This window comes from Bombina bombina, chromosome 1, assembly GCF_027579735.1.
Source record: "Bombina bombina isolate aBomBom1 chromosome 1, aBomBom1.pri, whole genome shotgun sequence".
NCBI classification, from domain to species: Eukaryota; Metazoa; Chordata; class Amphibia; order Anura; family Bombinatoridae; genus Bombina; species Bombina bombina.
This window is the reverse complement of record NC_069499.1, coordinates 1,062,728,156-1,062,741,398: the sequence shown is the minus strand read 5'-3', so window position 1 is coordinate 1,062,741,398 and position 13,243 is coordinate 1,062,728,156. Positions and strand designations below refer to the sequence as shown.

The following is a 13,243-nucleotide window of genomic DNA, read 5'->3' as shown; positions in this document are numbered from 1 at the left end:
TATATATATACACACATACACACACATACACACACACACACAGCAAATAGCAGACTGAAAGGTAGGCATAAGGTCTTTACATGGCAGCAGAATACACACACACACAAATTACATATACATAAACATATACATATATATATATATATATATATATATATATATATATATATATATATATATATATATATATATATACATACATACACACACACACAAATACATACATACATACACACACTAACCGCAAATAGCAGACTGAAAGGTAGGCATGAACAGCATTTCATATTCAGTTTTATACCAAATGTAAAAATCAAACAAAATATTCCTGTTTTTGCTGAAACAAAAGCGTTACTGTGATAATTAGTTGGAGCAGGTTGCTAAGGTACAAAAGGACACATGACTGATGAGTTTAAGAATATTACTGGATTTTTTCTTAACCATTAATCAATTAACCTATGTGAGGAGGGTCAAGAGCTATAATCTCTGACAGAGCATAAAAATGTCCATCAACATTTCCCATGCCTGTGTAAGGATTAGCAAAATCTGTGCTATGCATTACTATTTTTTGCATTGATTTATATCTGCATTAGATCTTTCCACACATCACAAAATAGATTAGACTGAGGATTTAAGATTGAAGAAATTGCATATGTTCTGTATAATTCCCTGTGTAGAGGATCAGTGCTTAAATTATTACACTATCCCTAAGTCACCCTGTTGTGGTAGTCTTTTTGTGACATTGGTGTAGTTAATACATACAAGCCTGTAGAAGATTTTTTACTTTTTCATTTTTCTCCAACACAAACTATTCTGCAAAATTGGATAAACCTGGATTTAAACTCCAAAACTGTTAATCTAAGAACTATTAAAATTGCTAAACCTGACAGTCTCACATGCTGGAAATGAAAGACTAAACTCTTTGAAACCAAGCTAAAGTTGTACAGTATATTCACAGGTAAATATTCAGTATTCTCATATAAATCTTATAGTTAGAACTTTTGTTAAGACATCACAAAACTACAAATCTTTACTGTGAAGCAGTGCTAGTTGGGACACGTACCGGCATTTACCCTACAAGGATTCCCAGAAAAGACAGTACAATGCACTCTTTTTGCACTGATTCTTCCCAAATTAGTCTTTATCTATTCTTAGGTGTCAGAAATTATGGTAAGCTTTTTTTGATTGTATTTCATTTCAAAATAATTAAAGTAATTTTGAGATGTCACTATCACTTTAAGGTTTGCAGAGAATATTGCTGTTTCAGGTGTACCTTTTCTAAAGCAGTCTTCCAAAATGCACACTGCAGAATAAGTCAAAGTTACATAGTAATAGTAAGATAATATGCCTATTTGCATCAGTTTTAGGTTAATAAAAAATATCCCAGTAATAACAGTTTAATAATTTTGCAAGCACGCATACACACACAGGTGTGTGTATATATATATATATATATATATATATATATATATATATATATATATATATATACACACATACACATACATACACACATTGTATACATATGCTACACTGAATAATGATAAAGGGGTACAATAAATGCAAGGACATAAGAGTTAAATAGAAATAAGATGAAAAAGGACATTAAAAGATGAAAAAGAGCTTATTAAAATAAGAGAAGACGTTTTAAAAGTATAATGAAATAATGGAAGACAAAAAGGTAAAACAGGAGCATTGATGTGAAAAAGATATTAAATGATAAAAGTCATCAGTGGGTGATTTAAAACTAGTATGCGAATGAAGTGTGCAGCATGACCGGGGAAAGTATGGCTGAGAAGATGAGAGATGTGGGGAAGGAAGCATTTGGGAAGATAATGAGAAGACTGGTTTCAGCAAAGGACGGAGACAGGCAGGGCAAGGTGGAAGCAACCGTACCTTGCATCTCCCGGGTAGGAAGGCTGCCCCGTCCCCGCAGTTCCTGCACCAGTGTACGGTGCAATGAATCTCCGCCCCACCAGTCACAGCTCTCCCCAGCCTGGGATGTATGTTCAATGAGAGCCGGAGAGCTGGCAGAGCCGCGGCGCTTGCAGCTGCTGGGTGATCCCTGGGTTGCTACTGAGTGCTGTCACCGCCCATTGGGCGGGAGTCTGCAGCGCCCCAGAGACAAGCTCAGTCAGTGGGAGATGCGGCCGTGTATAGTACAGAGTTACCCTCAGTTTCTCTATCATAGTGCTCGCTTTATATTTATTAATCATGGGTTAACCCAGATAGTGATACAACTCATCGTTATGTAGTGCATTACAGCTAGGGTTGGTAGGTTAAAAACCATAAAGAAAAAAAATCATAGCGACATAAGTACATTTCAGTATGTTGGTGTATATCAGGCGCTACTGTCTGTGATATAAAAAGAGCGCAGGGATTGCATGAGAACGGAGCGGCATAAGGGCTGGGCTCCTGGCTGGAAGGACAGGGGGGAAGGGAGAAGAGGGGGGGGGAAGGAGTTAGGTTAGAGAATAGGGAAGTAGAAGATAAGAATGAGAGGAGGGACTGAAGAGCAAGAGATAGAAGAGGGGGGTTGGAAAAGGTACATATAGGGGGAACAACAGGAAGTGGCTTCAGTACTAACCTTTTTTGTTTCAGGAGCTGCGTGTAGCTGTTGTCGAAGAAGTTGTGAAGATGCCGTCGAGAAGCAGGAAGATTCCCAAGCGTTTCCTCACAGATGATGAGACCCTCTGGAAGACGAGAGCGATCCGGGCGCAGAAGAGATTGAAGCTCCTGGAAAAGAAGCAAGAAGAGAATCAGAAGAAGCAGGAGACGGTATTACAGCAGAAGGCAGCGGTAAACCCCCCAGAGAGAGCGAGAGGACTGGATGGTAATGTGAGTATGAGAGGCAGGGCTGTGGCAGAGGAAGGGGCCAATTCCGATGTGAGTATGGGGGAATTGGTTCTGTTTAGTGGGTCAGAGCGGTCCAGCAGTCCAGAGATCCCTTTGGGCCAAGGGGGCAGTCCGGTCGCAGTGCGAGGGCGGGCAAGGGCTTACAAGGTGGGCGCAAGGCAGGGCGCAAGGCAGGACACGCAGCTGCGTAATGTGGGCCCAGATGGTGCGGGTTTCAGCAGCCAGGCGGGCGGGCAGTTGCGGGGGCGAGAGCGGGCTTATAGTGAGCGTGCAATGTCAGCAGATAGAGGCTCAAGTTCCAGACATAGGCGCGGCAGTCCCCTTCCTTCTTCCCCTTCCCCCCCCTCTTCTCCTTCTTTCTCCGGTAGTGCGCGGGATGGGCGCATGCGCACGGCAGCAGGGCGTGCGTCGCGCGATGACGTCATCGCGGGGGATTACAGGCGCAGCATAGAGGGGAATGGCAGCAGGAGCATAGTAGCAGGGGGAGCTGGGAGCGGGCGGGGGACGCGCATTAAAGAAAGTAAACAAGGCACAGCAAGCGGAGTAGATAGGAAGGCAGACAGGAAAACAGGAAGGAAGGGAGCATCAGGGAATGCTAGCCCTGCAGGCCGGGGACTCGGCGGTCCAGGCTCACAATCAGAGGAGTCAGGGGAAGAGAGGGAGGGACGAAGCAGAAGTAGGGAGGGGGTTAAAGAAAGAAAAAAATATTGTGAAGTACACAGAAAAGGGGCGAGGGACAGCAGGGCCACAAAAAGGGTCAGGTTAGAGGAGAATAGCGTAGAGCGCCCCATGATGATTAGGGATACAGAAGGCCATACATATGTGAGGGTGGAGGAGGAAAGGAGGGTTAAGGATACAGAGGATGGGGGGGCGCAGCAGTGGGAGGTCAGGTCACCGGTCTTTGAAACAGGATCAAAGAAAGGGGGGGGATGGCACTAATTCAAATATGACTATGTTACAGAAGAGGGACAAGGCGGGTAAAGTAATCAGCGGAACAAGGGACAAAGAGGGCGAGGTGAGCACGGCAGCGCCGCAAGGAATGGTGGTGGAGGCAGACAAGGAGGGACAAGACGGACATCACACGCTGCAGAAGAAACACGGTAAGCAAATGTTTTATAGTGATAGTAGTGAATCTTCGTTAGATAGTTCAACTGATGATGATTTTGAGGATGATAAACGTAATGGGAGGGGGCATAGAAAAATCTTGAAAATTGTAAGAAAATTGTATGCTAAGCAAGAAAAAAATAAGGTGGTGAAGGAAGGGTACGAGGATGGGGACAGCAGTGATAATGCAGTAAATTTAGATGATGAAGTAGCAGCGACCAAGCTCTTACCCCTTCCCACACATTTGAAGGCGAAGGTTGTTAGGAAAGCACAGAGAGGACGGTATGTGGATGTATTTGAAATGACTAGGGAAGCTTTAGCAGTTAAATCTAATGAAGGTAGGGGGAGAAAGGCAAGGCAAACATTCCCAGAATGGGTGAAAGGGATGGTCATATATGCAGAATGTTTTCTAACGGCCAATCCAGATAAGATGAAAGGGGTGCTGAGATACATACATTTGATAGCGGAATGCTACACCACATACGGGGGTTTTGCATGGAAGGATTACGATAGGGAATTTAGGAAAGGAAATATACAATTGGGAGGTAAAGGTAGGAAGGATTTTGGGGTAAAAATACTAGATACGTGGACGAGGTTGATGAAGGTCCCTGAAGCACAAGGTAGGCCCATAGGGCAAGGGAAAACATTCAGAACAGAGGCAAAGGAATGCTGGGCGTTTAATGACAAGAGGTGCGACAGGGGGAATTCATGTAAATATAAGCACGCATGTAGGCATTGTGGCGGAGCGCACTCAGGAGTGGATTGTAGGAAGGGTAATGCCAATAACAATAGCAAGTTTTCCTTTCGAGGGCACGGGGGCAACGGTAGCGGAGGAGGAATGGCGGGTAATGGCCAAAACGCCGCTGAGGGTAGATAGGATCATTGAGGAATTGGCAATGTACCCGCTGAAAGAGGAAAGGATTTTGTTAACAAATGGTTTGCGTGTAGGTTTTGTGGTCCCAGTTAAAACAGAAGTTAAAGGGGCTATGCAGGCGAGAAATTTAAAATCTGCAGCAGAATTTCCAGGAGTACTAGCGGAAAAATTGAGGAAGGAGGTTAAATTGGGGAGAATGGCAGGGCCATTCAAGGAGAAGCCGTGTGCTGACTTGATTGTGTCCCCCCTGGGAGTAGTTCCCAAGAAAGAGAAGGGTAAATACAGGATGATACAGCACCTGTCCTACCCCAGGGGGAATTCAGTCAACGACGCAATTGACAAGTTGGATTCTTCAGTGCAATATCAATCATTTGATAGTGCGGTAAGAATAGTGAAACGGCTTGGAAAAGGGGCGTTGATGGCAAAGATAGATGTGGAATCTGCTTTTAGGTTATTGCCTTTGAACACAGTTAGTTTTAATTTAATGGGTTGTAAGTTTGATGGTGATTATTACATAGATAAGTGTTTGCCCATGGGGTGTTCGGTTTCTTGTTCAGTTTTTGAAAAGTTTAGTTCATTTTTGCATTGGTTGTTTACAGAAAAAACAGGATGTGAGAGTATGTCTCACTACTTAGATGATTTTTTGGTGGTAGGCAGGAAAGAGACAGGGGAATGTAGAATCTGGAAGGAAGAGCTAGAGGCAATGTTCAAACAGTTGGGAGTGCCAGTAGCAACGGAAAAGTCGGAGGGGCCGGGTACGAGGCTGGTTTTCCTGGGTATCATGATAGATTCCGCAAAGGGGCAATGCGAGCTCCCTGCGGATAAGATTGAGAAGGCGAGACATATGATAAAAACGATGTTGAAAAGGAATAAGGTGACTCTTAGGGAAATGCAGAGATTGCTGGGGGTTTTGAATTTTGCGTGCCGGGTAATACCGGTGGGTAGATTATTTAAAAGAAGGTTGGAAATGGGGACAAAAGGGGCAAAGCTGCCCGAGCATATGGTGCGCGTCAATAAGGAAATGAAGGAAGACCTCAGAGTGTGGGAGGCATTTTTAGATGAATTTAATGGTATCAGGATATGGGAAGAGGCAAGGTCAGTGGAAGAATTGGAGTTGTTCACAGATGCAGCAGGCAGTGCGGGGTTTGGAGCGTATTTGCAAGGTAGATGGAGCGCGGGCGAATGGCCCGCAGATTGGAAGGAGAAAGGGTGGATAAAGAACATGACTTTGCTTGAATTGTTTCCCATTATAGTAGCGATAGAGCTGTGGGGCCATGTATTAGAGAACAAAAGAATCATCTGTTGGTCCGATAATAAGGCAGTAGTGGATGTAATGAATAATTTGTCGTCATCATCTAACCCGGTTATTAAGTATTTGAGATATTTTGTATTAAAGTGCCTTAAGCACAATATTTGTTTTAAAGCACAGCATATACCAGGGTACAGGAATATTGTAGCAGACGCACTGTCAAGGTTTAAATGGGAAATATTTAGGAAGGTGGCTCCAAGGGCGAGGAAGGAAGGTGAACCCTGCCCTGTTCTTCTTTGGCAGATTGGCAGCAAATAGACGGAATCAGGGAGATGGTAGAGAAGTCCGTGGCGCCAAAAACGTGGGCCGTATACAAGAAGTATTGGGAGCGGTGGTGCGAATTTAACAAGATTATAGGTCGCGAGGAAGAAACGGTTCTTCTAGAATGGCTATGGGTATTGAAGCAAGGGGGGGTGAAGAAAGGGCAGTTGGGCACAGTACTGGCCGGGGTGTCGTATTTTTCGCAGTTATATGGGAGAAAGGATATAACAAAGAGATTTGTTGTAAGGAAAGTATTCAAGGGGTGGAGCGTAGGAGAGAAGAAGCAAGGCGATAGAAGGGAGCCGATAACAGAGGATAGGTTGGCGGAAATGTTAGCAGTGCTCAGCAAAGTATGTTTCAATGACGATGAGGCATTGGTATTCAGGGTAGCTTTCTCTTTGGCTTTCCATGGGGCATTGCGCATAGGGGAATTGCTGGCGAAGAATAGGAAAGACGTGGGCGGTGGTGTAAGGCGAGAAGATGTGAAATGGGGCGTGCGAGCAGTGCTAGTTTTAATTCGGAAATCAAAAACAGATACGGAAGGAAAAGGGGTATGGGTGTCAATGGGGAGGACAGGTGGCGCGACTTGCCCGGTGGCAGCAGTAAGGGATTATGAGCTAACAGCAAGGGCAGAGGGCCCGCAATTTGTTAGGCATAGGGACGGATCCGGCGTCACGGGTTTTCAGTTTAGGAAGGTATTGGAAAGAACGGTAGAAAGACTGGGTTGGTCAGATGCATACTATGCGCCGCACTCATTCAGAATAGGGGCAGCAACCAGTGCGGCATCTAGAGGATGTTCGATCGAGCAGATTAAAAAAATGGGAAGGTGGAAATCAGCAGCATACAAGTCCTACATCAGGCCAAAAGGGGGGGTTTGATTGCGATTAGGGATGCGAAGTCATGGCGCCAACCGAAATGAATTTAATTCTCCATTTTTCTTTGTGATTTGTTACAGGAAGAGCACTAAGGATATGGGTGGTAGGGCATTCATACGTGTACTGGGCGCAAGTTAGGGCTGCGACATTGGCAAAAGGGACACATTTGGGATTTAGATACACCGAAGCCAGTGTTAGGTGGATAGGAAAGAGAGGAATGAGGTGGGAAGAGTTGGTAAGCACCATACAGCAGGCAAGGCAGAGATGGGGGCGCCCGGACGTAATGATAATACATTTAGGAGGGAATGATATTGGAGCATACCCTCTGAGGGAACTGGAAGAAAGTATAAAAAGTGTAATGGGGTGGTTGGCGATAACATGGCAAGGAGTAAAGATAGTATGGTCAAACATAATATCAAGGTTGGTTTGGAGGAACACTGACACGCAGAGAGCGGGCTACAGAGCAAGGAGGAAGATTAATTTGGTAGCGGCAAAAGCAGTCAGGGGGATAGGTGGATCGGTGCTGGAGCACCCATTGTTGGCGGCAAAAAGGGAAGAGATATTCAGGCACGACGGAGTTCACCTGAACGAGGCCGGTAATGACCAGTTTTTGGAGGACATCAGGAGAATGTTGGAGGAAATGATCAAGGTAAGGAAAGGTCACGGGAAAAGTTTAAATGGTGTTTGGCAGAAAGAGTATTTCTTTGTTGGCAGTGAAATCGGGATCTGGCACGTAGGCAGGGCTTGCGAGGGGCGGAGGGGATCCTGTAGCATACCCAGTCTAAGTCGTGATTCGGTGGTCTAGCTAAAGGCTGGTATATGCTGCAGGTTCGCTCCTCCCCTTCTGCTCTGCCACAGGGGGGGTTTGTGGTCCCCCCCCCCTGACACGTGGGATCCAAGTTCAGGTTATGCAAATGCTGACGCATTTTTGAGTGTTATGTTGATTAAGGGTATGTTATTACCCAGGGTATGTTATTACCCAGGGTATGTTATTACCCAGGGTATGTTATTACCCAGTGAGAAATTTTTTGAATTTAAATTAAATTATTAAATGTGACCTTTCCATATTTAGCCAAACTCCTGTGTTGTGTCATTATTTCAGGTTGCCAGAATGGCAGAAGTGGTAATAGATGGTGGTGTTCAAAAAGTGGGTCAATTGGGTGTAAAGTATATGGAAGCTAAATGGAGCCTCTAAGACCTTAAAAAGAGCGCAGGGATTGCATGAGAACGGAGCGGCATAAGGGCTGGGCTCCTGGCTGGAAGGACAGGGGGGAAGGGAGAAGAGGGGGGGGGAAGGAGTTAGGTTAGAGAATAGGGAAGTAGAAGATAAGAATGAGAGGAGGGACTGAAGAGCAAGAGATAGAAGAGGGGGGTTGGAAAAGGTACATATAGGGGGAACAACAGGAAGTGGCTTCAGTACTAACCTTTTTTGTTTCCCTCCCACCCTCCCTAGATGCAAGAGAGCAGTAAAGACAACTACGCGGAGAGGTCACAACCAGAGATATCGAGAGAAATTGGCATGGTTAGGGGCACGATGTCAGCTACTTAGTTGGATCGCAGTAAGACCGCCCGTGCCCCCTAATAAGGGGATCGAGAGAGCTGCAGCTGGAAGCTAGCGGGTGACTCGAGCGGTCTAAGCTAGCTGAAAGCGTTAAGATAAGCAAGCAGCCATATAGGAGAAAAGTTGATAAGTTGTTGCGGTGAAATCGGGATCTGGCACGTAGGCAGGGCTTGCGAGGGGCGGAGGGGATCCTGTAGCATACCCAGTCTAAGTCGTGATTCGGTGGTCTAGCTAAAGGCTGGTATATGCTGCAGGTTCGCTCCTCCCCTTCTGCTCTGCCACAGGGGGGGTTTGTGGTCCCCCCCCCTGACACGTGGGATCCAAGTTCAGGTTATGCAAATGCTGACGCATTTTTGAGTGTTATGTTGATTAAGGGTATGTTATTACCCAGGGTATGTTATTACCCAGGGTATGTTATTACCCAGGGTATGTTATTACCCAGTGAGAAATTTTTTGAATTTAAATTAAATTATTAAATGTGACCTTTCCATATTTAGCCAAACTCCTGTGTTGTGTCATTATTTCAGGTTGCCAGAATGGCAGAAGTGGTAATAGATGGTGGTGTTCAAAAAGTGGGTCAATTGGGTGTAAAGTATATGGAAGCTAAATGGAGCCTCTAAGACCTTATAGGAAACAAACTCCGAGGTGATATTGTACAACTTATATAACACGCTGTCCTCAAGCAACATATCATACAGGCTACATGATGAGGAAAGGTGGATATTTTGTTTCTAAGCCACTAGTGGCCAACTACAGGGAAGCATGTAGCCTGGAGAGGCTTTCAGTTTGACTCCTTTAAACTATCTTTACCATATGTGCTTTGTTTTACCCTACAAAATAGCTGTCTGCTACACTACCTCTCCACCCCCTGCACTTTCATCAACTTCTAGGATATAAGCACTCACTGCGTTAAAAGTGTTCTGTAGCACTTTGAAGAACTTGATGACCATATATGCTCTCCTTTCAGTGATATTATTTGGATCCTGTCATTACTTTCATGTCATGCAGTATATGGCCTCATAAATATGGATAAGCTCATGTTATTATTTAAATGATTGCTATTTATTTATAACCTACCACTATTTTCTGTAGGACTGGGTACATGAATTACACATACACAATGTATGACATATTCATAGTGATACAATACAAACACAGGAAATAATAAAAGAGGCAATGCAACACAAACAGATACACAGGATGAATCCATATCCCAATGAGCTTGTAGTTTATTTAGTTGAACTTTATATATAAAACCTTTCTTGCATTGATGTAAACAGTTGATAAAACTTTATGTGTATTGTTTTTTGTTAGAAAAAAATATTTTAGGTGGATTAAGGGGCATATTTATCAAGCTCCGTATGGAGCTTGATGCCCCGTGTTTCTGGCGAGCCTGCAGGCTCGCCAGAAACAGCAGTTATGAAGCAGTGGTCACAAAGACCGCTGCTCCATAACCTGTCCGCCTGCTCTGAGCAGGCGGACACACATCGCTGCAAATCAACCCGATAGAGTACGATCGGGTTGATTGACACCCCCCTGCTGGCGGCCGATTCAATGCTGAATACGGCGAGCGTATTGATCGCCGTATTCAGCGAGGTCTGGCGGACCTGATCCGCAGTGTCGGATCAGGTCCGCCAGACCATGATAACTAGAGGCCTAAGGGCTAGATTTATTAAAGACCTACGGCTGCAAGTTTTCACAAGAACTTGCTCACCCTCATTTATCAAGCAGCGGTCACCAGACCGCCGCTTCCCTAACCTCTTCGCCACCTCTTATGTGGCGAAATTCAATCTCCTCGGTCTAGTCAGACCGAGGAGATTGACAGCTCCTGCCCACGCGTGATTGGCTGTGCGGGGGCAGGGGGCGGGATTGCACGCAAGCGCAAAATTGCGCTCATGTGCAATGGCGAATAACTGCAGGTTATTTCGCCCGGCCACAGGCGAGCTGAGGCCTACAGGGGCGCGTATACGCGCCCCTGTACGCCTCAGCTTTAATAAATCTAGCCCTAAGTCTTTAAAGTGATGGTCAACTTGACTAATTTGCACATTATCATTTAAACTCTCGTTTAAAATAAACCTAATTTTAATTAATATTTTTTTCTTTTTTTGCATAATAATAATGTATTACTGCTATTGCCTGTAAGTTTGTTTCTAGGCTCATCTGTGAATGATATATTTTTTAATGACGTTTTCTCTTGCTAACCAATTGAATGGTGTGCCTTTAGGCATTTATCAAAGGAGCTAATAGACCCCTTAATTGAATTGCGTATGCGCATGTTAGTCACCAGCCTCTCCAATTCTGTGCGCGTTCATGTGTGACACATGCAAGGGGAATTATGCTCTCTCAATTGTGCAGCACATTTACTCGCATCCGATCCTGTCTGATACTGAAGTAAACAATACATCTCGTGATTCATTGCTTACATCTGAGCAAATGGAAAGCTATTGCGCATGCGTGAGTTTCTCAGACTCAGGAGCACGCATTCCTCCCTAAGTAGAGAGTGGCTGGGACTGCTCTCTATGTCAGATACACACTGAAACAGGAAATGTAAGCAGGCAGAGGAACAAGAAGAGCGAGGTAAAATGAAAAATGAGCCTTAACCGTAAAAAAGTTTACCTTCTGAGTTACTCAAGGCAATCCTGTCACTACCAGTAATACTTGTATGGTGCTGAGTCTAAATACTAGTCGCTAATGCATACAAAGAGAGAAGCACTCTACCAGGAACGAACAACAGCTCAGTAGCTTGTTCTATGGTGAGTTGTCACCTAGGAACAGCCTCTTTTAGCACAGTTCTGTTTTTTACAGAGGAAAACTTTCCTGAAGTATATCAGTCTGATCTCGCCATGTAAGGTCAGTTCAGCCCTGAAATACAAGGCAATTCTCCTCTTAACATGGAACATTACAACCCTAGACGATCGTTTCGCCTTGTGTGGGCCTCGTCAGTGAGATGCAGCCATATTTCTCCAAGCACCCTGGGCAAGAAGTTCTCATCTGGTTTCCCCTATCACCCTTAAGGAGAACTCCCCAGGGTCATAATAAGAATGCATGCAAAGAGAGAAGCGCTCTACCAGGAATGAACAACAGCTCAGTAGCTTGTTCTATGGCAAGTTAACACCTAGGAGCAGCCTCTTTTAGCCCAGTTGTGCTTTTCACAGAGAAAAACTTTCCTGAAATATATTAGTCTGATCCCGCCAAGTAAGGTTAGTCCAGCCCCCGAAATACCAGGCAATTCTCTTCTGAACAAGGAACATGACAACCCCAGACAATTGTAATGCTAGTGAGATATTACCCTATCAGACCAAACTTGGCCAGTAGTCTTCGATGCACGCCAACAGGAACCGCCGCGTCCATGGCAACGGCCATAACAACAGGACGGAGCGGCGAGAGGAGCTGAGGAGCGCCGAGGAGCAGCGCGACACAGCCCCCCCTCTCAAGGGTTACCTCCGGGAACCAAGAGCCGGCTTGGAGGGGTGAGCAAGATGAAACTTGGAGACCAGGGAAGGAGTATGCACATCACGGGCAGGGACCCAGGAACAAATCGCTACAGAGTAACCCTTCCAGTTCTCGAGGTATTGAAGCTGTCTTCATTTATACATGGAGTCCAGGATCCTAGCGATTTCATACTCTGGTTCCCCATGAATGAAGAGCGGAGGAGGTAGAGACCTGAGTCGAGTATACCTATTCATGATGTAGGGCTTGAGGAGTGAGACATGGAAGACATGGGTGGATGTGCAGGGTTCTGGGCAAGTCCTCTTTGTAAGCAACAGGAGAAAGTCTTTTGAGGACTTTATAAGTACCAATATACCGAGGTCCTAATTTGTGACAAGGTTGATGTAAGCGGATATGTAGGGTAGAGACCCAGACATGATCACCTGCAGAAAAGGCACGAATAGTAGATTGATGATGATCGGCAAACCTCTTGTATCTGGAGATGGTAGATTGTAACTGAGAGCGTATTCATTGCCAATGGGTAATGAGGTCAGTGAAGTGATGTTCTGCAGCAGGGACTCCTGTGGATTAAGCAGAAAGGGGAACAACACAAGGTTGATAACCAACTGCAGCCTGGAAAGGAGAGCATCATAAAGAGAAGAATGCCAATGAGTGTTCTTTGCCAACTCAGCTAGGGGCAACAACCCAGACCAGTTAGAATGCTGTGAATTGACATATGCTCTGATATAAGCTTCAAGATCCTGATTGGTTCTCTCCGTTTGCTCGTTAGTCTGGGGGTGATAACCAAAGGGACAAAGAAACAGTGGTTCAAAGCAATTTGCAAAAGCTTCTCCAAAAGGTAGAAATAAATTGAGGTCCTCTGTCAGTGACAATATTTACGAGTATACCATGGAGGCATACCACGTTTAACAGAAAAAGAAAGGACAATTCTTGGGCTGTAGGTAACTTAGTTAAAG

The 13,243-nt window shown here is 44.9% G+C and overlaps 2 protein-coding genes across 6 annotated transcripts in view; one reads left to right on the top strand and one right to left on the bottom strand.

Moving 5' to 3' along the window:
• SULF2 (sulfatase 2) overlaps positions 1-2,045 on the bottom strand; it is a 904,152-nt gene extending 902,107 nt beyond the window's left edge. For 4 of the 5 annotated variants that reach the window (XM_053690481.1, XM_053690402.1, XM_053690933.1 and 1 more), the window contains exon 1: positions 1,894-2,045. The gene's annotated coding sequence lies outside the window, so the exon portion shown is untranslated. The remainder of the gene's footprint in view (positions 1-1,893) is intronic. The other variant, XM_053690557.1, reaches the window with a different exon arrangement.
• A 1,685-nt stretch (positions 2,046-3,730) lies between these two features.
• On the top strand, positions 3,731-9,339 carry LOC128638339 (uncharacterized). The gene is made up of 2 exons (XM_053690284.1): positions 3,731-7,925; positions 8,730-9,339. The coding sequence occupies exon 1, from the start codon at positions 4,638-4,640 to the stop codon at positions 6,396-6,398; it is 1,761 nt and encodes a 586-aa protein (XP_053546259.1). The 5' UTR covers positions 3,731-4,637; the 3' UTR covers positions 6,399-7,925; positions 8,730-9,339.
• The last annotated feature ends 3,904 nt before the right edge of the window (positions 9,340-13,243 follow it).

Excerpts from the sequence above, each read along its gene's own strand:
- LOC128638339 (XM_053690284.1), top strand. The coding sequence starts at position 4,638 with ATGACAAGAGGTGCGACAGGGGGAATTCATGTAAATATAAGCACGCAT.